This window comes from Vipera berus (assembly GCF_964194415.1).
Source record: "Vipera berus genome assembly, chromosome: 2".
Classification (NCBI taxonomy): Eukaryota; Metazoa; Chordata; class Lepidosauria; order Squamata; family Viperidae; genus Vipera; species Vipera berus.
Window position 1 is genome coordinate 98,479,435 of NC_138203.1, and position 21,515 is coordinate 98,500,949.

Sequence of the window (21,515 nt, forward strand, 5' to 3'; positions counted from 1 at the left end):
GGGGCTGACTTCCCACAATTTTAAGCAATGGAATTTCCTCAGTCAGATGCAAGAAATGGACGTAAGCCTTAATTTTTTAAAATTTTTTAATTTTAATTCCATTTATATCCCACCCTTCTCCGAAGACTCAGGGTGGCTTACAAGCCTCTTCTTTTTTCTTCCCAGAATGCACCATTCCCAGGCTCCACCTAGTGCTCTAAATAACAAAACTCTACATTTACAATGAAACCGCGGGGTGAAATGGACAGTGGCGTTTTGCCTCTGGGCTTTCCCAAGCGGTCTTAGTTGGTCCTCTTGAGCTGCAGATTGCGACGACGTTAGGGTTGCCATAAGTCTCACCGAAATTACTCAGCAAGATCAATACTACAAAGAGCTTAAAGCAGGGGTCTTCAAACTCGGCCCTTTTATGACTCATGGACTTCAACTCCCAGAATTCCTCAGCCAGACATGCTAGCTGAGGAATTCTGGGAGTTGAAGTCCATGAGTCATAAAAGGGCCGAGTTTGAAGACCCCTGGAAAGCAAGGGTCTTCAAACTTGGCCCATTTATGACTTGTGGACTTCAACTCCCAGAATTCCTCAGCCAACCATGTTGGCTGAGGAATTCTGGGAGTTGAAGTCCACAAGTCATAAAAGGGCCAAGTTTGAAGACCCCTGGCCTTAAAGCATCCATCTCCTCGCATCAACCTCAGCCCGTCAAATTCCCCCAAGCCTCGGCAGGCACAGGCAAACGTAGAGGCCCAGCGCTACCGCAAGGGGCCTCTCGGCAACCGTGCCCCGCTTGGAGCGTTGATTGGCTTCCGATTGGCTCGTTAGGATTGGATGCGGCGCACCGCCTGTCTCTTTTCGTCATCGACGGGGAAGTAACGCGTGCACCCGGACTCCTGGGCGTGGACACGGGACGCATGCGCCGTGATAGGTTTTCGGTTGCGGAGGTAAAACGGTGCTTTCGTAGCGGTTCGGTCCCATCGTAAGGCGTGTGCTTGCTTGGTGGACGTGGTCAGTGGCCCGCTCCTCAGCCATCGCCACGATGCCTTTGCAGTTTGAGCTGTGCCCGGGCCGACTTGTCGGCGGAGATCATCCGTGCTTTATTATCGCCGAGATTGGCCAAAATCATCAGGGGGATCTCGACATCGCCAAGCAGATGATCCGGCTGGTCAAGGTGGGACGCGAGCGCGATTTGGGCGGGGGTGGGGTGGGGTGGAGGGCTGGCCTGAAGGCGAAGGACGAGGAGTTCCCGAAATCGTCGGGGCTTCCCAGGGAAGGCGGGAGACGATGAACGTCTAGGCTTAGTTAGTTGGAGGCAACAGAAAAGAGGGGCGACCCTTCGTTTAATTCCTGGAGGTGCAGCGGCTCTTGCTTCCTTGCAGTTGAGTTGAGCTGATTTGATTGGGAGGACTGGGGTTGCGTAGAATGGTTTATTGGAATTATATTCCGCCTTTCCTTTATGAAGGTGTGCATTTTTAATCGCCCCCTCAAGAAGGAAGGGAGAAAGGAAGGGAAAGAAAGAAAGAAAGGAGGGAGGGAGACAGAGAGAAAAAAGAGAAAGTAAGAAGAAGGGGGAAAAAAGACCAGTGACAGAGCCAAGTTGAAGGAAAGTGTCTGGCCCAAAGTCTCCCAGTCAGCTTCCCTGGCTAAGGGTGGACTAGGAGCTGGGATTCCCAGATGTCCTCCCAATTCCTTAACCACTGCTAATATGAATGCTACCATAATAAGAACAATCACAACTAAATATGCCTGTTTGCATTCGCTGATATGTGGTCTTGGTTTGTCACCTTTGAGCAATGCTTTCTGTATAAAGCATAGAACGAAAATGAATCAAGTGAACATGTGCACCTCTGGAACCTGGATGTGTGACTGTTGCGCTACCGCACCAGAACAGAAATGTTGGGAAAAGATAAGAGAATTATAAATAGGGGGCAATTGTATGGATTCCCATTAAACATATTAGTGCAGCGCACATTTTGCCTACCATATGTTGAACCTCAGGGTGTGTTTAGAAATAGGTATTAATCCCTTCATTGATATTAAGGAATTTATCAATTGGGCAGTTGATCCGCAAGATGCCTAAACGGTATTCCTGTGACTGCGGGACTTATCAGAACAGTTAGGCGTGCAAGAACTTCCATTAAGCTCTCAGAGCAGAGAGAAATGGATGTCACTTTGTGTCAGGTCTCTGTGAGGTTTTATGACTTTTGCCGCCACCTGCTTTGGAACGAGGAAACAATCATCTTTTTTCACATTGTATATATATATCTTGTGTGGTGCTTTTAAAGTACAGGAAGTCCTCGACGTAGGATCATAATGGAGCCTGCCCATTATGGTTTCAAGTGGTGGTTGCTGATCAGCTAGATGGTTTTGCTTAACGACTCCCCACCCTCTGCTCTCCCTGATGTGGCTGTTAAATGTGCAGGTTATTAGGCAGAGTGCAGGGTCCCTCATAAGGGTGAGGGAGGCCTAGTGCAGAATAGCATTGTGCATAGTGATGGGTACCCCTAAGAATGGAATGGAATAATAGCTTTATTGTCACTTTAAATGTACATTAATACATTAAAATGAGATTTTGTTGCATACAGCTCTCAAAGGATAACTACCTCCAATATATACTGCATAAACATGACCAAAATGATGATGATGATGATGAGGAGGCTATTGCTAAGCACATTAATTTGTGCTTAGATTGTAAGCCGCCCTGAGTCTTCGGAGAAGGGCGGGATATAAATGGGATTAAAATAAAAATAAAATAAATGATGTTGTTGTTGTTGTTGTTGTTGTTGTTATTATTATTATTATTATTATTATTATTATTATTATTATTATTATTATTATTATTATTATTACATATACCCACATACACACACATACATGGCCCAGAGAAATAACACATTCTAGTTTGGATGTATACATACACATGGCAAGAAAAATGAATCTTGTGAGTTTACCAGATGGATGGCATAGGGAACAAAGCTGTTACAGAATCTGGTAGCTAGAAATACTTCAAAACCTCCTCCCAGAGGGGAGCAACAGAAACAGACCATGAAGTGGGTGTGAGGGGTCTCTAACAAGGCTTCGAGCTCTAAGCACATAGCCCTTATAAGCAGTGTCCTGAATAACAGGAAGTGGGCCTCCTGCAATCCTATAAGGTATGCCCATGTAATACCTTCATTGTGCAAGCAGCAGTGGCTTCCATTCTCTTTCCAGGTGCAATCCAAGGTGCTGGTCATCACCTTTAAAGAACTATATAGCAGTGAAGTTCAAACTATGGTTTGAATAAGACAGGCTAATGAACAATATACTGCTTTTGGCTTGTTTTCATTAAACCTAGTTTAAAAGAACTTCCATTTGGAGACCTGGGGGAATTACAGTTAATTTTACTATAGATGAAGAAGGGAACACCTGCTGTCGGCATCAAGCTCCCTTCGTCCTGTGCGCTCCCACAGGGAGGGCCTTCTCAGGGTGCCGCCGGTAAAAGACTGCCGGCGGATAACACCCAGGGGGAGGGCCTTCTCAGTGGGTGCGCCTGCCCTTTGGAACCAGCTGCCCGTGGAGCTTAGGACTGCCCCCGACCTTCGCTCATTCCGCCGGGACCTGAAGACCTGGCTCTTTGAGCTTTCCGGCCCAGGCTGAGAGTTTTTAAATGGGGTTTTATATTTGTTCAGGGATTAAATTTAATTATTTTAACTGTCTTTAACTTTTGTATTGTATTGATGTTTTTAAATACTTTGTAAACCGCCCTGAGTCCTATGGGAAAAGGGCGGTATATAAATTCAATAAACTAAACTAAACTAAACAGGGCCAGGCTATCTGGGAGACCATTTTTCTCTAAGGACATCTTCCCATCTCTTCTGACAGGTCAGATAGTGTGGGCATGCTCCTAGCCCCTTCCCTAAATACTGTCATCAGATGGGAGCTAGCAAGCATGCCTTTTCTATTACAGCCTATGGGTTTGGCAGGCCTGTACCTGCCTAGCCTTGTGTAAAGCTTTGAAAATGTTACTTTTCCCTCTTCAAGTGCTGGGCTAAGATGAGGTAACTGCACATCGGAAACTTGACCTGGCACCAGGTTTCTATTTTTAATGTATTTGGTTTAGTATGGGTTTTATGTTGTTTTAATTTTTGATTGGGAAACCACCCGAAGTTTGTTATAAGTTGGCCGGCTGCATAAATGTTTTAAATAAATGAAATAAATATGGAGCTGGTACCTGTCACAATCTTGGTTGTGAGATTGGCATGTTAAGTGGCTTGATGAAAGTCTTGCTGGGCTCATCTCTTTGCAGGACTGCGGAGCAGACTGTGCCAAGTTCCAGAAAAGCGAATTGGAGCATAAATTCAATCGGAGAGCTTTGGAGAGGCCATACACCTCCAAACACTCTTGGGGGAAAACCTATGGGGAACACAAGCGCCACCTGGAGTTCAGTCACGATCAGTACCGAGAGCTGCAACGATATGCTAAGGAGATTGGCGTTTTCTTCACAGCATCCGGCATGGATGAAGTAAGAGTTGTGAATTTGGAATTTGGAGTTTAAAAGGAGCTGCAGTTTCTGAGCTTGCCCACACAAAGGGGGCCAGAGACTTCCTACAGTAGCACTCCCAGGACTTATTGACATTTCTTGCCTCTTCCTTGGCTTGGTTACTTCAGGTCTTTACACATTTCATCTGCTTGTTCCTGGCACCTTTAATCTTTCTTCCCACAGGGGAGAGAATAGCAGAATATATATTTTAGGGGGATTTTAACAAGTGGGGTTAGAGTTTCAGAGTCTGTCATGCTTTGACTTCAGAAAATGGAGCCCAAATTGATGGAAGTTTAATGTTGAACAACATGAAGAGCCATGCAGAAAACAAATGTTTTTGTAGATTGCTGTGTTGAAGAAACTGATAAACATATTTAGCAAATTTTCTTTCTTGATTTTGGTATGGCTATAATTGCCTTTTAATCCTTCTCTTAATTTTTAACTAGTTGGAGATTTTGTTTTGATTTTGCTTTTTGTGTGTGTCTTTCTCAATAGATGGCTGTAGAATTTCTGCATGAACTGGATGTTCCATTTTTTAAAGTTGGATCGGGGGATACAAATAATTTCCCATACTTGGAGAAGACAGCCCAAAAAGGTAATTTGATGGGAGCAGGAAAAATAATGGATGTGCAACTGCCTGTTTTTATTTGTATAAATGAAAGTGGATTTACATGCTGCTATGTTCAAAGAAAGGGACACGGTGGCTCAGTGGGTTAGGACGCTGAGCTTGTCGATCAGAAGATCAGCAGTTTGGCAGGTTGAATCCCGAGTGCCGTGTAACAGAGTGAACGCCTGTTACTTGTCTCAGCTTCTGCCAACCTAGCAGTTCAAAAGCACGTAAAAATGCAAGTAGAAAAATAGGGACCACTACGGTGGGAAGGTAACAGCGTTCCATGCGCCTTTGGCGTCTAGTCGTGCCGGCCACATGACCATGGAGACGTCCTCGGACAAATGCTGGCTCTTTGGCTTTGAAACGGAGATGAGCACCGGCCCCTAGAGTTGGAAACGACTAGCACACGGGTTGGCAACTCGCGGCTCCGGAGCTGCATGCGGCTTTTTGAGCCGTCTCCTGCGGCTCCCAGTCGCTCGGTGCGTGCGCACCTCTCCGAACCTTTGGAGAGGTGCGCGCGCAGCTCTCCAAACCTTCAAGGTAGCACTCGGCCCAGAGAAGCGGGAACTGGAGAGCCCACGATTTCCCCTCCAGAGGAAGAAGGCGCCGGATGTGGCCGGCCCCGCAGGAAAGGGGGAGCAGTGGCGGGGGGGGACGGAAAAGTCGCAGAAACGGCAGGAGAGATGCTGACTGGCGGCAGCCACGGAGGGGGGGAAGGGAGGGAAGGGTGACCGGGCGGGGGAAGGGGGGTGAGCCAGAAGGAAAAGGGAAACATCCCGCAGAGCGGTTGCGAAAAGAGGGAGGAGATAAGCCAGCCCGGTACCTGGATCCGCTTCCTGTGTCTCCTCCGCTCCCCCATGATGTCCCCGTTTGGTCTCCTGGTGACGTGGGGCTGAGCCAGAAAAGGGGGAGGGGGAGACCGAGGGAGGGAGGGACAGAGGGAGGGAGGAAGGAAGAGAGAGAGAGAGACAGAGCCAGCGCCAGCCAGCCAGCGGGCTCGCGAGGGGCGGCAACCTCGCGAGAGGCCGCGCGCGAGCCATTAGGTAACGCACGCGAGCCCTTGGGGAGGCGGGGTGGGAGCGCGGTCCGGCCGCTGGGCTTCCTTTCCCTCTTGTCCGCATCGCTCCAAGGAATTGCGTTGTTTGGGGACGGCGACGCTCGCCCATTCACACGCTGTCCAAACGCTGGTCATTTGCTGTGGGGCTCCCGCTTGGAAGGGAAGGGAAGATGATTTGTGAGGGGAAGATGCCCTATGGGGGTGGACATAAGGATCCTCCTCCTGAAAAATGTTACCCCAAGTATTCGAGCCAGTCTGTCCCAATAACCTGGGAAGCCTTTCCAAATCCCAGGCTGGTTGTAGTCAGGGTGACCTTCGCGCATCTGGAAGGCACCGAGCGAGCGTTTGTTGTTGAATTGGAGCCATGGGCTAGTCGTGGTTAAGGTGCTTGTAGGCGAAGCAAATCACAAAAGCCCCCAAATCCTTCTAAATGCAGCCCACGGGCGAGCTTCCCAAGTTCCCAAATTCCTGGGTGTGCAGTTAACAAGTAGCCTGGCTTGGTCACTCACCAGCGAGTCACTGTTGAAGCAGGCACAGCAGTGCCTGCATTTTCTGCGTCGCATTAAAAAAGCACATCTTCCTTCCCCTGTCCTTACCACTTTCTACAGAGGGACGATTGAGCGCCTCCTGTCATACAGCATTACAGTCTGGTTTAGAATCATCCCCACTTCAGACAGGAAGGCGGTGCAGAGTGGTGAGGATGGCTGAAAAGATTATTGGCAGTTCCCTCCCTCCCATCCAGGACATAGCACCTAAGCATTGCTTCAGCAGGGTCCATAAGATTGTCTGGGACACAACACATCCTCTTCACAACCTGTTTTTCTTGTTACCTTCTGGGAGGAGCCTCTGTGGTATCCGAAGCAGAACATCCAGATTCAGTCAGTTTTGTTCCATACAGTATAAACCTTGTGAACTCTCAAGCTTCCTCCTTCCTTTTATGTATTCAAGATGGACTGTGATTAATATTTGTATGTTGCTTATATACATATGTTGTATATAGCATGTTTAAATGTGTGTTATGTATGTGTAAGGGATGTAGTGGCTCAGTGGGTTAGGACGCTGAGCTTGTCAATCAGAAGATCAGCAGTTTGGCGGGTCGAATCCCGAGTGCTGTGTAACAGAGTGAGCGCCTGTTACTCGTCCCAGCTTCTGCCAACCTAGCAGTTCAAAAGCACGTAAAAATGCAAGTAGAAAAATAGGGACCACTACGGTGGGAAGGTAACAGCATTCCGTGCGCCTTTGGCGTCTAGTCATGCCAGCCACATGACCACGGAGACGTCCTCGGACAAGCGCTGGCTCTTCGGCTTTGAAACGGAGATGAGCACCAGCTCCTAGAGTTGGAAACGAGTAGCACGCATGTGCGGGGGAACCTTTACCTTTTATGTATGTGTACACTTTGAGAGCAAGCAACTAAATTTCACTTTTAATGTGTGCCATTGTGCCTACAGTAAAAAATGACAATAAAGGTCTGTCTGTCTGTCTATGTAAAATTTTCTGCCATAAAACCAACAAAAATATTAACCCTGGGTTAAAAATCATAAAACATGGAAGATGGATTCATGGACCCTATTAAAATCTAGCGTTAGAACAGGGGTGTCCAACTTTGGCAAATTTTAAGTCCTGTGGACTTCAAACTCAGAATTCCCTAGCTAGTCTGGGTGGTAAATTGTAGGAGTTGAAGTCCACAGGTCTTAAAGTTGCCAAGTTTGGACACTCCTGCATTAGAAGGACTTTCTAAAAATGTTTACCTGGAAGCTCTTTGATGGAAAATTTCCAGATGGGTTCACATCCTTTCTTGCTTTGCAGAATAGGAATGTTCATTTAAGTGTGCCAATTTGGAGTGCACAATAATTGGAAAATTCAAACCCGTATTGTGGAGTAGACAGAATGGAGCCACATTACTTCTGGGAAGAGGAAAAGAAATGACACAGTGAACAAGTTAAAGCTGAGATCTATCCATATGAAAAGGAGGATATATTTGATAAGATTATTCATTGATAGCGCATCAGTTGGTATAACTTGGTGATAGAAGTCAACCTTAGTAACATTAAGAACGCTGCCCTGGCTTTTCATTCCAGGTCGCCCAATGGTGATTTCCAGTGGGATGCAGTCAATGAGCACAATGCAGCAGGTTTACAAGCTGGTGAAACCCATCAACCCAAATTTCTGTTTTCTTCAGTGCACCAGTGCCTACCCCCTTCAGCCTGAAGACGTCAATCTTCGTGTCATAACGGTCAGTGGGGAATAATGTCTGGAGTATTCTGGGAGGATATAGTGATGTAGAAGAGTACAGCTGATAATTCCTGCAAAACAATTTTGATTTCCATCTCAGGGCTAGGTAGGTTTTTGGTGTGAGAATCTTCTAAGTAGAATAAGCCTGCAAAGGTACTTCTGGTTTTTCCCGCTGACTATGCCTGTGTTGGACTGTGACACAGGAACTTTCGTATTAAACATGAGCCAGGCCACTTTGCGCTGGGAATTTCTGTCCATTTTATTGTCGTTTTAGGAATACCGCTCAGCCTTCCCAGATATTCCTGTTGGTTATTCAGGTCACGAGACTGGGATAGCCATTTCTATTGCTGCAGTGGCGATGGGGGCCAAAATATTGGAGCGCCACATCACTTTGGACAAGACCTGGAAAGGCAATGACCATCAAGCATCTCTGGAGCCCAAAGAGTTAGCAGAATTGGTGAGAAGCATCCGGATGGTAGAGAAAGCCATGGGATCACCAGTCAAGCATCTCTTGCCTTGTGAAGAAGCTTGCAATGAAAAGGTAATTTCTTGCAGGCAGGAATTCTATATTTTTCTGGATGACTGAGGGTAAGTAGTTGACTTACTCCTGTCACTAGTAGGCCTGCCTGATTTGATCAGGTACCAGGGAGGCGGATATTGAATTTTCCAATTATTGCTAAACTAAAGCTCAGAGTAGAGGTGTCTGTGAGGGCGGGCAAGTGAGCATCCCATGATGGAAGCAGCAATGCAAACTCTCGCCTAGTCATATCCGTCTCATGCTGTCAGGTGCAAATTCCAGGGAGTTTGGAGTTTGCAGTGTGATGCTGCCTTTATTCTTGTGAAAGTCTGATTTCCATAGATCTTTTTCTTTCTTTTTCTCTTTCCTTTCTCTTTCATTCTTTTTCTTTCTTTTCTTGCTTGCTTGCTTGCTTTACGGCACTTTAGTCATAAGTTCTCCATAGAATAACTTAGCCTTCTTGAATTTTGCTTTTTGCAGTTGGGAAAATCCGTGGTTGCCAAAGTCAGGATCCCAGAAGGCACCATGCTCACATTGGACATGCTCGCTGTAAAAGTGGGGGAACCCAAAGGATATCCACCAGAAGATATTTACGAGTTGGTTGGCAAGAAAGTCAAGGTCAATATTGACGAAGATGAGACCATTGTTGAAGATGCAATTCAAAATCATGTGAAAAAAATGAAGTGCTGAGTGGCATCATATATTTATCAAGGAGTCTCTTGGGGAGTGTGGTTGGCCAAAATGTTAAATGTCCTAATACTTAAAATTACATTGAAGATGTGTAGGAAAGTGAACCTCGGTGGGATTTTTCTTTCAGATAGAATTTCATTTCTCTGCCATTCTGAAGAATGAAATAGGGTAATGTATATTTTTCTTCACAATATATTGCTGAGAACCTTATTCTCAGGAATGACATAATGTCCTTCCAGTTGGGATATTGCCCAAAAAGTACTGCACAGCTATGGAAATGATATTTTCATGGGATTAAAGAGTTCTAGTCCTGATAAATCACTCTTTTAATGTGAATTCAGGACAAGAACTGCAGTGCTCGCTGGGAATACCACAGAGAATATGTTTTTGAGTAAATTCTATGCTGCTGCGATTTGATTGTCAGTCTTCCTTCTGTCTTTATCATTAAGGTTTGGCTATAAAGTATAAAATGTATGCAAGCTATACTTTAGATTTTTAAACCTTCCTTACATGCTTCTAGGTTAGGTTACCAAGCTTTAAATAGCTTGCACAGACAAATCTGATATTAGACACTTAAGGAAAACTTTGTCCCAAAACTTGAGTTTATTATCAATGGTTGCTTCTTTGAAAGAAAAAATTAGGTTGGCTATCATAAGCAGTTCCTATTGGGAAGCAATTCAGTCAACATGTTTAACATGACCCTGCCGTAATTCTGTATATGAGGCTAGTGTTTTTGGTTGTATCATGTATGTGCCTTGCAATGAATCGGGATCACTCAAGATGTTTTTAATGAACAGCATTTTTTTTATTCTATTATGGTACACTGATCATTCACATTTAAATCTTGACAAATTTGGATAGTGTGCTGATTTATGCTTGAAAGGTGTCCAACAGATTTCATTCTTGTGTGATTTAGTTAAAAGCTCAAGCTATGGAGTCTATACAGGTGTATGCCTCTCCTAAAAAGTATTCCACTATGTGGACACCACTGAAGCACAGAAACAAGGAGAGGAAGTGGATGCAGGCTTGATTCCTGAACTATATTATACAAATTATACAATATCTGCATATTTCTTTTGTCTTTCATGATGGTGTCATTCTGTCAATCTTGCTCTGAGCCTAAGGAAATGATCAAACAATAAAGGACAAACTTTTAAAATTTGAAAACAGTAATGAAATTTGTTGAATAAACTTTTTTCCCTACCGTTTGCAACTTCCTTTTGGATTTTCTATCATTGAGAGAGGAAAGAGTGTCCCTTTGGGGTCTTTTTGATTGGATGAAAGGATGAGTGCTGCTAGAAATGCATCCCTGCTATCCAGAACTATATTCGAAACTAGATGTTTTAAGGCATTAGCGACAGGGCCAATATACTAAACAGGGTTGGTCAAGGACGGTGGGTCCTTTGCATATGTAGACCAAATCCATCTGAGTTTCGACAAAATACAAAGAAAAAATGGAGACAGTTATAGGGAAATCAGAAAAGCTTTATTTAGGAACAAGGGCTCAATTCTTCCTTGGGAATTCCATCCTCAAATTATCCGTTGACCTTAAAGTGGTTCTTAAAACTAACCTATTGTAGGTTACTAACCTTTGCCAGTAACAATCGTTCAAGTATATTAGCCTTGGAAAGAGGGAGGTGTGGTTCACCTCAGGCAACATCATGCCCTAGATGTACTGGACTTCCACAGCCCCCAGACCAAGCCGCATGATTAATAAGAAAACAATCCAACACATAACTGGAGGATTCTGGTTGCCTGAGGTTGTCTTACCTGGGATCATCATTTAAATACTTAGATTACACATTTGTCCTTCCCCATGCTGGTCGAAATGCTAGAAAGCTTGGAAGTTACCTTGTGTTACAAAAAAGTCACGTGATCAAAATAAGCGAAAGTCGAAACATCCTTAAATTCTGTTTCCATTATTCATCATGTTAACTATCACAATTAACTAATTATTGTGGATTTTTTTCATTTATCTCTGTACTGTACTCTATTTTTTCTCAAGATCTTAAGCAACCATTATATACTAAAAGGAAGCAATTGCCACAATTAATACAATGGTTTGGTGGTAATTGCATCTCCCTTTAGTATATTCTAAAGTACTATACAACTCTAGGTTATACTAGGGCTATGCAGGGATTTGAACTTCATTCAGAAAGAGGCTTCAGAGTTGTAGGAGCACAAACGCAGAACTTGTTTACAGACTTTTAAAGCAACTGTATCTTTTCTTAGAAAGGTTCCTCATGATCCTGGGAAGTTTCAGCTGCTTTGAAGAGTTGCCACTTTTGTGCTCCTGTGTATGCCTAATCACTGGCAAAATCAAGTATCTTGACTACTAAAATAGTAGTCCTAACTATTGGAAGTGTTCTGGGGTTCTACGCCATTCCAGAAATGGGCTGAGTTTAAATGGGGCTATTTTGTGCTTGGAATAATTATGGAATTATTGATTGAGCCTTTTTTTTTCAACTCTTACAACAGTGACCAGATTTGTGCACTGAGAAGCATGACTAGGAAAGAAGGGGGAAGACGACTTTGAATGGAATGGTCAATAACATTCTGAGTTACTGCCCAAATTCTTCTCCAACGAGGACTGGGGATTTTTCTTCAGAGTTTTTTTCTCTGTGACTGTCAGCAAGATGTAGCCTGTTTTTGCACTCAAATTTTATTTTTGCTGGCTTTTCCCTCCATGTTAAATTTGGTCCCATTCCACGGTTTCCACAGAGTATTCTGGTGGTGAACAAGAGGCCTGAGATTTTGTTCCAACTTCCAAAAAAAGCACAAGTATTTTTAAGTAGCATAGGGAGCTTTCCAGGAGCACCCTTCCTACTGAAAATATCCTGAGTGGCCATGAAAAAAGCAGGAAGTAGGAAGGTAAACTGAAAATGAAATTGCCAGTTATCATACATGTCTTTGTAAACAAAAGGGAGGATCATTAGCCAAGCACCATCCATTATGCTGGGGTGCAACCCCAGTTTCACCCAGCTGAGAAGAATCAGAAATGTTCCACTCTCCTTAGATTCAGCTCCATTTGCTTACATCTGTAACAAACAAAGATTATGCAAATCTCACAAGTTTGACATTATCCGAATAAAGTTTCATAAACTGAGATACGAGTCCATCACATAAGAATATGCAAATGCATAGGGACTGGGGAACACTTTGATGCTTTGGCACGTTAGAGATGGAAACAAAAGGAACTTTTTGGACTGCATATAAACCATCTGGAAATGGAAAGCCCCACATCTGCCTACCTTATACCCTAAAGACGGTAGTAATAAGAAGCCATTGACAGTTTAAATGCATAACTGAGTCACAGCACATTAAAAAGGGTATTATAAACAGCAACAATATATAACAACTTGAATACTCTAACGAAATAATATATGAATACCCAAACCAATATTCTTTAAAGAGAACTGGACATTTCCAAACCCTCAGTTGATGAAATTTTAAAGTATCAAAGCTAAATTAATTTTACATTAAAATTATATAAAATTGTCATTTGGATCTTTAATAATGTTCTGGCTATATAAATATGGATATAGAGAATACAATCCAACCTCGTATTTCTATTTTTAAATTAAAGGGGAAGTTCCCAAACCAGTTAATATATTTTAAAGAGCTAGTTTAGAAGAAAAACCACAAAGTTGTCTAAGTGTACATCATACATTTATTACTGAACAACCCTCTCAACTCCAAAATTGGGCACAGGGATTAAAAATAAAAATTCATTGCACTACTTAGTAAAGCATTACTAGTAACTCTCATAAAAAATGTACAAATTTTGTTAAAAATTTATCAAGCCTTCAAATGATTTGGTTACAGATATTTATAATACATTTAAAACTACATGTTAAATGATACAATGGAGTATGATCTTAAAAGAAAACACTTGACAAATATAATTCTAACAAAATCCATAAGCTTTTATAATCATTAGCAAATTTGCAACATAAAAAAAATACCAAAATGAGGTAACTGAAGGTACCAAAAGGAGCAAAGGTGAGAGAACCACGGTTCTCCGATGTCTACAAATAACAGAGTTTTTTTTATTGAGTTTTTAGAAAGCAAAGTTAAGAGTTGGTAAATCCCAAATAGTACAAGAAGTGGAAATGCTAACAGCTGCGACAAATATCACATTCTGGAGACTGTACAAATAAGTTTATACAAAAGAAATTACTTTCCACAAAATAATCTGCAAAAGAAAACCAAGAGGTGTGACCTTAAAGAGATATCCTTAAGGCCTTTATACCATTGATTTTTTTAAAAGCCAGGAGGTCAAATTAAGTTGACAATTCATGCAAATAAAACCCCAGCAGTGCCAACATGATAAAGCCAACTTTATTATTATTTTTTTTCCATTAGGGAGAGGTAGGGATAAGGGGAAAGAGGCTACCCAATAGTATAATCAGGTGCTGTCAGGCATCGAGGGCTGTAGAATTAGATGTGTCGATGTGCATAATGCATGGCAATTTACTGCGAAGTATGGTTTCCCCCTGTCGTCTGCCAGCCGCAATGGCTTCAAGAATTCCACTGCAGCCAGCTTGAGCTGGTTCAGAACACATGCGCGTGCCTCACACAAGCCTAACCACAGGAAGCAAACCCGCACATATTTGCAAGACTCCCAAGCGAACAAGTCATTCACAAAGATCTGTCACAAGAAGAGTGCAACAATGAACTTGAGTATGCTACCAAAGTAGTCCCCTCCTGCAGTCCTATTCCCTCCATCAACAGTGTCCTTCAAATGAAAACGGGGATTCGAGGGACAGACGCTGCACTGCAATATTGGATCCAGATGCAGGGCTGAAAAGCCCTTTCTCAGAATTAAGATACTATGTGCCTCATCACTGTGTTCCAGAAAACGTCTTACTTTTACCAAAGCAGGGTTTATACACTGAGTGGATACTCAGCGGACAATGAGCAGGGTAGTATTATGGTAATTCTGCGTGGTAATTTTTTCTTTTTTCTTTTTCTTTTTCTGAAAATCCAGCAATATAAAAAAGATCCAGAGTTTCTGTAAAACATGTGTGGCTTCCCTCCCACTTCCCCACCCATGATTTTTGTTTGCTTAAAAAAATAAAATTTACCATGTGCAATAATTTAAACTTTTCAACACACTTGAGACAATTTCTTAGAGCACATTGAGAGGAAAAATTGTAACAGGTAAAATCTGTCACACAGATTACAGTTCCTGACACTATGGACAGACTAAGGCGTCTAAGTTACTAAACAGAGGCAAACAGTATCTGAAACAAGGAAGGTTGGTGGGAATTGTGCTTTTTTAATTTGTAGAACCACACACTGCGATTAGTCATCAGAGCTTTGAGAAAGGAGGATGATTCACAACCAACACTGTTCTGGAGGAATAAAGAGATTCAATATATAGCAGCATGTAAAGCATCAGAAAAGACACACAAGATGCAGAAAGCTGACTAGCAGCAATAGCTGCAGCGCTTGTGCCGTTGCAATCAAGAGTTTTGGCGCTTATAAATGAAATCCAAAAATAAATGTTCCTCTCTTGGAGAACCATGTAGCCACGGGTAGACAACTGTTTCCTTTGTTGTAAAAAAAAAAAAAGTTAAACACCAAGTCCAGAATGTTAAGTGATGCCAATTTTACCACATTATTCAGAAGGCAGTTGAAAGGAGGTCAACTCCAAATTCACAGCATTTAGTTTTTTTTATTCTTGATTTCGTAGACCCGCCCATTCTTGACCATGAATATTCTTCATACTATCCATACAATACTGAGGATGCTTTAACATCCACACAGAAACTTGCTACCCAGTGTAGCAAGCTAGAAACTGCATTTGTGACACTTGCCAGGCAGTAGAAGGTGAACATGGTACCATGGCTAAGATGGAGAACCACAATGTTCTATCTCTAAGAAAGTGCTAAGGGTTTACTTTGTTCACAAAACTGAAGGCTTTGAAAAAGGAACAAAAATTTCTTTAAAAGCTATTTAATTATATACGGTAGCTTGTATATGGCAAGGAATGTGAATTAGTGCCAGTGTATCTGTATATTTAAGCAAATATATTGCCAACAATACAAGAAGCATTTGCACAAGATTTGAAGATCCTCTCGGTCTCTGTATTTATAGACAATTTTTTTTAAAAAAAACCTCAAAACAAAGTTATCTTCATTCTCTGAAATTTAAAAACAATGTATTCCAAAATTTCAATCAAAAAGAACTAATATTGACGAAGAATTTAAAAAAAGAGAGGACAATCAACTTTTCCGTTATCAGTTAAGGATTTTTAATATTGCTACCTGACTGTGCAATGCTGCAACTCCTTATATAGTTAGCAGAGAGCTGCAATTTTTTTTAAAAAAAATGTAAAAATTCCAGCAGCCTAAAATTAAGGCTAATTAATTCTAACTGAGAATCAATATGCTCTATAATGACAGATATAGGACCCCCAATTAATGGGAAGCATAATAGTTATCTGAATAAAAGCAAAAAGGACCTTTTATACTATTAAATACATGAGGGATGAAATATCGAATGTCTATAATGGCTGCACTCTTTGCATTCAGTGTGCAACTGCAAACACAAGGAAAGAAACCAGTGTACAGTACTAGTACTGTTTAAATAACACAGAAGATTATACATTGCAGCATAATTAATACTACACACATACATCCTCAGTACATGCTGGTATATAAGTCCTCTCACACCTATCGCCAAACTCTTACTCGCCTGCATACATACAGACATCCTGCGATCAACGCACCCACCCACACCATTTATTCTCACTCACAGTATTTGAAGGCTCTATATAAGGTAGATTGCTATATTGTTTGGAGCTACCACTTTTTATATAAAAGCACATGCTAGAAGATCACGTTCCACTGTAATCTCGCAGCAACACTCGGAATGATCACACAAAAACCAGGGAATGTTAGTGCACACACGAAATTAAGCTAAAAGGAAAAAAAAAATCTTTGGAGTTCCAATCACACAGTTAGTATAACAATCCCATAATTGTGAAGACTAATTATAAGCTTTATAGTTGATTAAATCACACAGTGCAAAGAAAGGTCCATTGACCCTTTTGTGTAAAGGGAAGGCTGGAAGCCACACGGGTTAAGTTCAGTGGAGAGTTCATTCATATATATGTGTATATATATATATACACACACATATACATACATACATACATATATATATATATATATACACACATACACGCACATGTGACTAGGAACACCCAAAGTAGAATTGTGCTCTTAGACTGGTCATTCTGAATCACGATGCACTTCTGAAGCATCAGCTCTGCAGATAGGGCAGGTACGATTTGCCTAAAATACAAAAAAGAGGTTTTACTGAAGGAAGGCTTCACTGACTACAAAATAGAAAACACCCTTCTGGAGAGAAAAAAAATGCTCATTGTAATAAATGACATATTATCTTCAACTGATGTAGAAATTCATTTGGAGGAATGAACTTAATAAGGAAAGAGAAAGATTTTGAAGGTAGAAATGGGAGTTTTTGATTTTTCAGCTCTCTTACTCATGTTTATGCCTTATGCTGGTATCTACATAAGATTTTTTGACTTCCGGTCCTGCGCACAGCGCAGCAGTTGACGGGTTCGGGACTCTGTGCCCTCCAGCTGAGTTTCTTCCTGTCTGGGGACCCTAAATGGGCCAGAAGCCGCACTGGAGAGGCGACAATGAAGGAAGGAAGTCCCAGGGACCATGAAGAGATGGCAGTTGACCCAATTGGTCCAGGAGAAGCCTTCCAGAATCCAACAGGAGAAAGGCTAGCCTAACTTTAGAGTAGCCCAGTGATGGTGAACCTTTTAGAGACCGAGTGCCCAAACTGCAACCCAAAACTCACTTATGTATCATTGGGTGCCGGGTGGGCATGGCCCTTTGGGTGGGCGTGCCCAGTGGGTGGGCGTGGCTGCAGTGGTAGCTGCAGACTGGGTGGGACTAAAAAGTTCAATCAATTCCAACTTTGTGAGAACTTTTTTTTTCCACGAGAAGCTGATTAGTTGAACCTTGTTTTGGGCAGTACATGGTGGCAGAGGCCTAAAGCAAAAAGGTTTTATAAAACCCAGCTGAAGGCCTAGGACTGGGGTGATGGCATGCATGCCCACAGAGAGGGCTCTGCGTGCCACCTGTGGCACTCATGCCATAGGTTCACCACCACGGGTCTAGCCCAAGCTGTGATCAACCTAAGTCAAAAGCACTATTTTAAGCAGATCGTAAACAGTGTGCTTGAATCTGGGTAAGAACATCGATTTTCTCTATCGTAACTATCAACTTTCCTGAAGGGGAGAAATTCCCAGGAAGCAAAAAAAAACCTCCAAAGGGGTGTGTGTTGCCCCACCCTTTTGCTAATGGACGGGCTAATTTAACCTTCTATGGAAGACTAAAACCTGAAAAATGACCGAGTGCTGACACCTACTGGTGGATGAGGATTATGACAGCTATGACTTGGCAAAATCTGGGAAAAAACTAATCTCTACCTGTGACCTTCAAAGCTTTAACAATAGAGAACAGCTGGGACAAAAAAAAATTATTTGGGCTGCAGATAAAGTGAGACTTACAAACTCTAGGGAACAAAGAAAAAGAATTTTTTTTTGAACTCTCTGGGTTATAAGTATTTATGTAACTCAGACTTCTAAGCTAAAAATCTGGATTCTTGGCCATCATGGAAAATCAGAGAGTTATAGGAAGTACTTATCAACAAAAAATAAATACTTTTCAAGAGGAGACATATGACATGTTGCAACTAATTCAAATAACAATGATTTTGAATTACAAAGAAATTCAAAATAACTTTGAAAACATAAATCAACTCATCTCCTATTCAATTACCTGCCTCCTTCGCTCACAGCTCGGCAGATGCCTTAGTGGAAGCCTGGGAAAGGGCAGCCACTGAGGCTCTTGACCGAGTTGTACCCTTGCGGCCCCTGACCCGGTGCAGATCCCGTCGAGCTCCATGGTTCTCCGCGGAGCTCCGGGAGATGAAGCGTCGGAGACGGGGCCTAGAGAGCGGTTGGAGATCCAGCCGATCCGAATCCGACCGATTGCGACTAAGAGCCTATATTAGGTCTTATCTCGCTGCGATAAGGGTGGCGAGGTCTAATCACTTCGCTACCCTTATTGCGTCCGCAGATAATTGCCCGGCGGCCCTGTTTAGGGTGACTCGCTCCCTCCTTAATCAAGAGGTGAGGGAGGAACCCTTGCAGGGTCGTGCCGAGGAGTTTAACCATCTGTTGGACAAAATCGCTCGGATTCGGACCGGTCTGGACTCTGACTGGGCAGAGTCTGACGATCAGGACACGGGCAGTCTTGTCGATATTACCTGGGAGGAGTTTGATTCTGTGACTCCGGAGGAAGTGGACAGGATCATGGGGAGGCTGAGCTCCACCACATGTTTATTGGACCCGTGCCCTTCCTGGCTGGTCTATGCAGCCCGGGAGAGGACACGCAGCTGGTTCCAGGCAGTTATATCGGCTTCTTTGAGTGAGGGTAGCTTCCCCGCCATCTTGAAAGAGGCGGTGGTGAGGCCTCTCCTCAAGAAGCCTGCCTTGGACCCAGCTGTATTGAACAACTTTCGTCCAGTCTCCAACCTTCGCTTTCTTGCGAAGGTTGTTGAGAGTGTGGTGGCGCATCAGCTCCCTCTGGTCCTGGATGAAACGGATTATCTAGACCCGTACCAATCGGGTTTCAGGCGCGGGTACAGCACGGAGACGGCATTGGTCGCGCTGGGTGAATGATCTCTGGAGGGCTCGGGACAGGGGACATTCCTCTGTTCTAGTCCTATTAGACCTCTCAGCGGCTTTCGATACCATCGACCATGGTATCTTGCTGCGGCGTCTCAGGGGATTGGGAGTGGGAGGCACGGTTTTACAGTGGTTCTCCTCCTATCTCCAGGGACGTTCGCAGTCGGTGTTGACAGGAGGGCAGAGGCCGACCGCGAGGTCTCTCGTTTGTGGAGTTCCTCAGGGGTCGGTCCTCTCGCCTCTCCTGTTCAACATCTATATGAAACCGCTGGGTGAGATCATTCGTGGTTTTGGAGTTGGGTATCATCAGTACGCTGATGATACCCAGCTTTTTCTTTCGACCCCAAACCACCCCAGTGATGCCCTCAACGTGATGTCCTGTTGCCTGGAGGCGGTTCGGGTCTGGATGGGGAGGAACAGACTTCAACTCAACCCCGACAAGACTGAGTGGCTTTGCATACCTTCATCCCGGGTCTATTCGGATATTCCATCTCTCTATGGGGGGTGAACTATTACCCCCCGTAGATAGGGCTCACAACTTGGGAGTCCTCCTAGATTCACGGCTCACCTTGGAAGATCACATAGTGGCTGTGACTAGGGGGGCTTTCGCCCAGGTTCGCCTGGTGCGCCAGTTGCGGCCCTATCTAAGCCGGGATGATTTATGCACGGTCACTCACGCGCTCGTGACCTCTCGTCTAGACTACTGCAACTCTCTCTACATGGGGCTGCCCTTGAGGACCACCCGGAGGCTCCAACTGGTACAGAATGCAGCCGCGAGGGTTGTGTTGGGAGTCTCCCGATACTCCCATGTTACACCTCTGCTCCGTGAGCTGCATTGGTTACCAGTTGTCTTCTGGGTGAGATTCAAGGTACTAGTAATGGTGTTCAAAGCCCTACATGGCAGGGGTCCGGAGTATCTTAGGGAACACCTGCTGCCGGCATCAACTTCCCTTCGCCCTGTGCGTTCCCACAGAGAGGGCCTCCTCAGGGTGCCACCGGCCAGAGAATGTCGATTGGTGGCCCCCAGGGGGAGATCCTTCTCTGTGGGTGCCCCAGAGCTATGGAATCAGTTACCGGTTGAGCTCCGGACGGCGCCCGATCTTCACTCCTTTCGCCGCGATCTAAAAACATACTTGCTCGAACAAGCCGGCCTGGCCTGATGGGGGATTGGTGGGGGTTTTTACTGTCATTTTATTGGGGTTTTACTATGTATTAATTGTTTTTAGTGGGCATGTATTTAATCATTTTTTAATTTTTGTAATTCTGTATTTTTATTCTTGCCCTGTTCACCGCCCTGAGTCCTTCGGGAGAAGGGCGGTATAGAAATATTATTAAATTAAATTAAATTAAATTTCATACCACCACCACCACCCCCGGAAAATATAACAGAGAAGGAACAGATAAAACAGATAAGTGAACATAAATTTGAGGATAGACACTTAAAGATGGAATTCTACAAAACAAAGAAGTATGATTTAAGCCAAATGGAAACAAATTTACAAGAAATACTGGATTTGGAAAAGACAACTTATATTTCAACACTACAAAATAAACTTGAGGATAAGAAAAAAGACTGGATAAAACAGACTACAGAGATACCGGTGAAAACACTACAACTGGAGAGATAAAAAATGCCAAGAAGCAGAGAGAAAAAGAAGAGAAAAGATTCCCAATAAAAATGAGTGGGCAAATGCCTTTAAGATATTGTACTTGACTTACTTTTTACATTTACAGTAACATCTATAAGAATATGGAAAGACTTTCTGACTCAGCAGAACATATTGATTAAGAAAGACGTTGGGCAAAAGGCTAAAGTGAAAATTAAGAAAATAGATGATGGGGCCTATCAGAGAGAATATTTTAAAAAGAAACACTTATTTGAGAATGGTTAAAGAAACAGAAAAATTTAGGCTGTGAATTTGACTTTAAGAGGGAGGAGCCCCTTAAGTACCTTAGTGCCTTCTTTTTCTTTCTCCTTTTTACTTTGTTTTTGGTTATAATAAAAGAATGGCCAATATAAAGGGAATGTTTTAAATGAATGATTTTTTTTTGAAATAAATATGTGTTAGTTTATAGGAAATAGGGATTTTAAGTACTATACTATCTTTTTATTTTATTCTTTTTCTTATTCTCTTTGAAAATCCTAACTGGTAAAAATGTTT

At 43.1% G+C, this 21,515-nt stretch overlaps 2 protein-coding genes across 8 annotated transcripts in view; one reads left to right on the forward strand and one right to left on the reverse strand.

Annotated features, from left to right (window-relative positions):
• The first annotated feature begins 905 nt into the window (after positions 1–905).
• NANS (N-acetylneuraminate synthase) lies at positions 906–12,936 on the forward strand. The gene is made up of 6 exons (XM_081317149.1): positions 906–1,160; positions 4,275–4,490; positions 5,004–5,103; positions 8,254–8,408; positions 8,682–8,948; positions 9,405–12,936. Exons 1-6 carry the CDS (start codon positions 1,029–1,031, stop codon positions 9,612–9,614), a joined length of 1,080 nt encoding a protein of 359 aa, XP_081173275.1. The 5' UTR covers positions 906–1,028; the 3' UTR covers positions 9,615–12,936.
• Positions 12,937–13,106: 170 nt separating this feature from the next.
• The window catches only part of RNF38 (ring finger protein 38), a 108,103-nt gene continuing 99,694 nt past the window's right edge, over positions 13,107–21,515 (reverse strand). For 2 of the 7 annotated variants that reach the window (XM_081317150.1, XM_081317154.1), the window contains one exon: positions 13,107–16,918. In XM_081317150.1, the coding sequence (XP_081173276.1) occupies positions 16,856–16,918 (63 nt within the window). In that variant the 3' untranslated portion in view covers positions 13,107–16,855. The remainder of the gene's footprint in view (positions 16,919–21,515) is intronic. The other 5 variants (XR_014025052.1, XR_014025053.1, XM_081317153.1 and 2 more) reach the window with 5 other exon arrangements.

Coding starts and splice junctions, on each gene's coding strand:
- NANS (XM_081317149.1), top strand. CDS start 1,029: ATGCCTTTGCAGTTTGAGCTGTGCCCGGGCCGACTTGTCGGCGGAGAT. Junction 4,491..5,003: donor CAGCATCCGGCATGGATGAA/GTAAGAGTTGTG, acceptor CTTTCTCAATAG/ATGGCTGTAGAATTTCTGCA. Junction 5,104..8,253: donor GGAGAAGACAGCCCAAAAAG/GTAATTTGATGG, acceptor TTTTCATTCCAG/GTCGCCCAATGGTGATTTCC.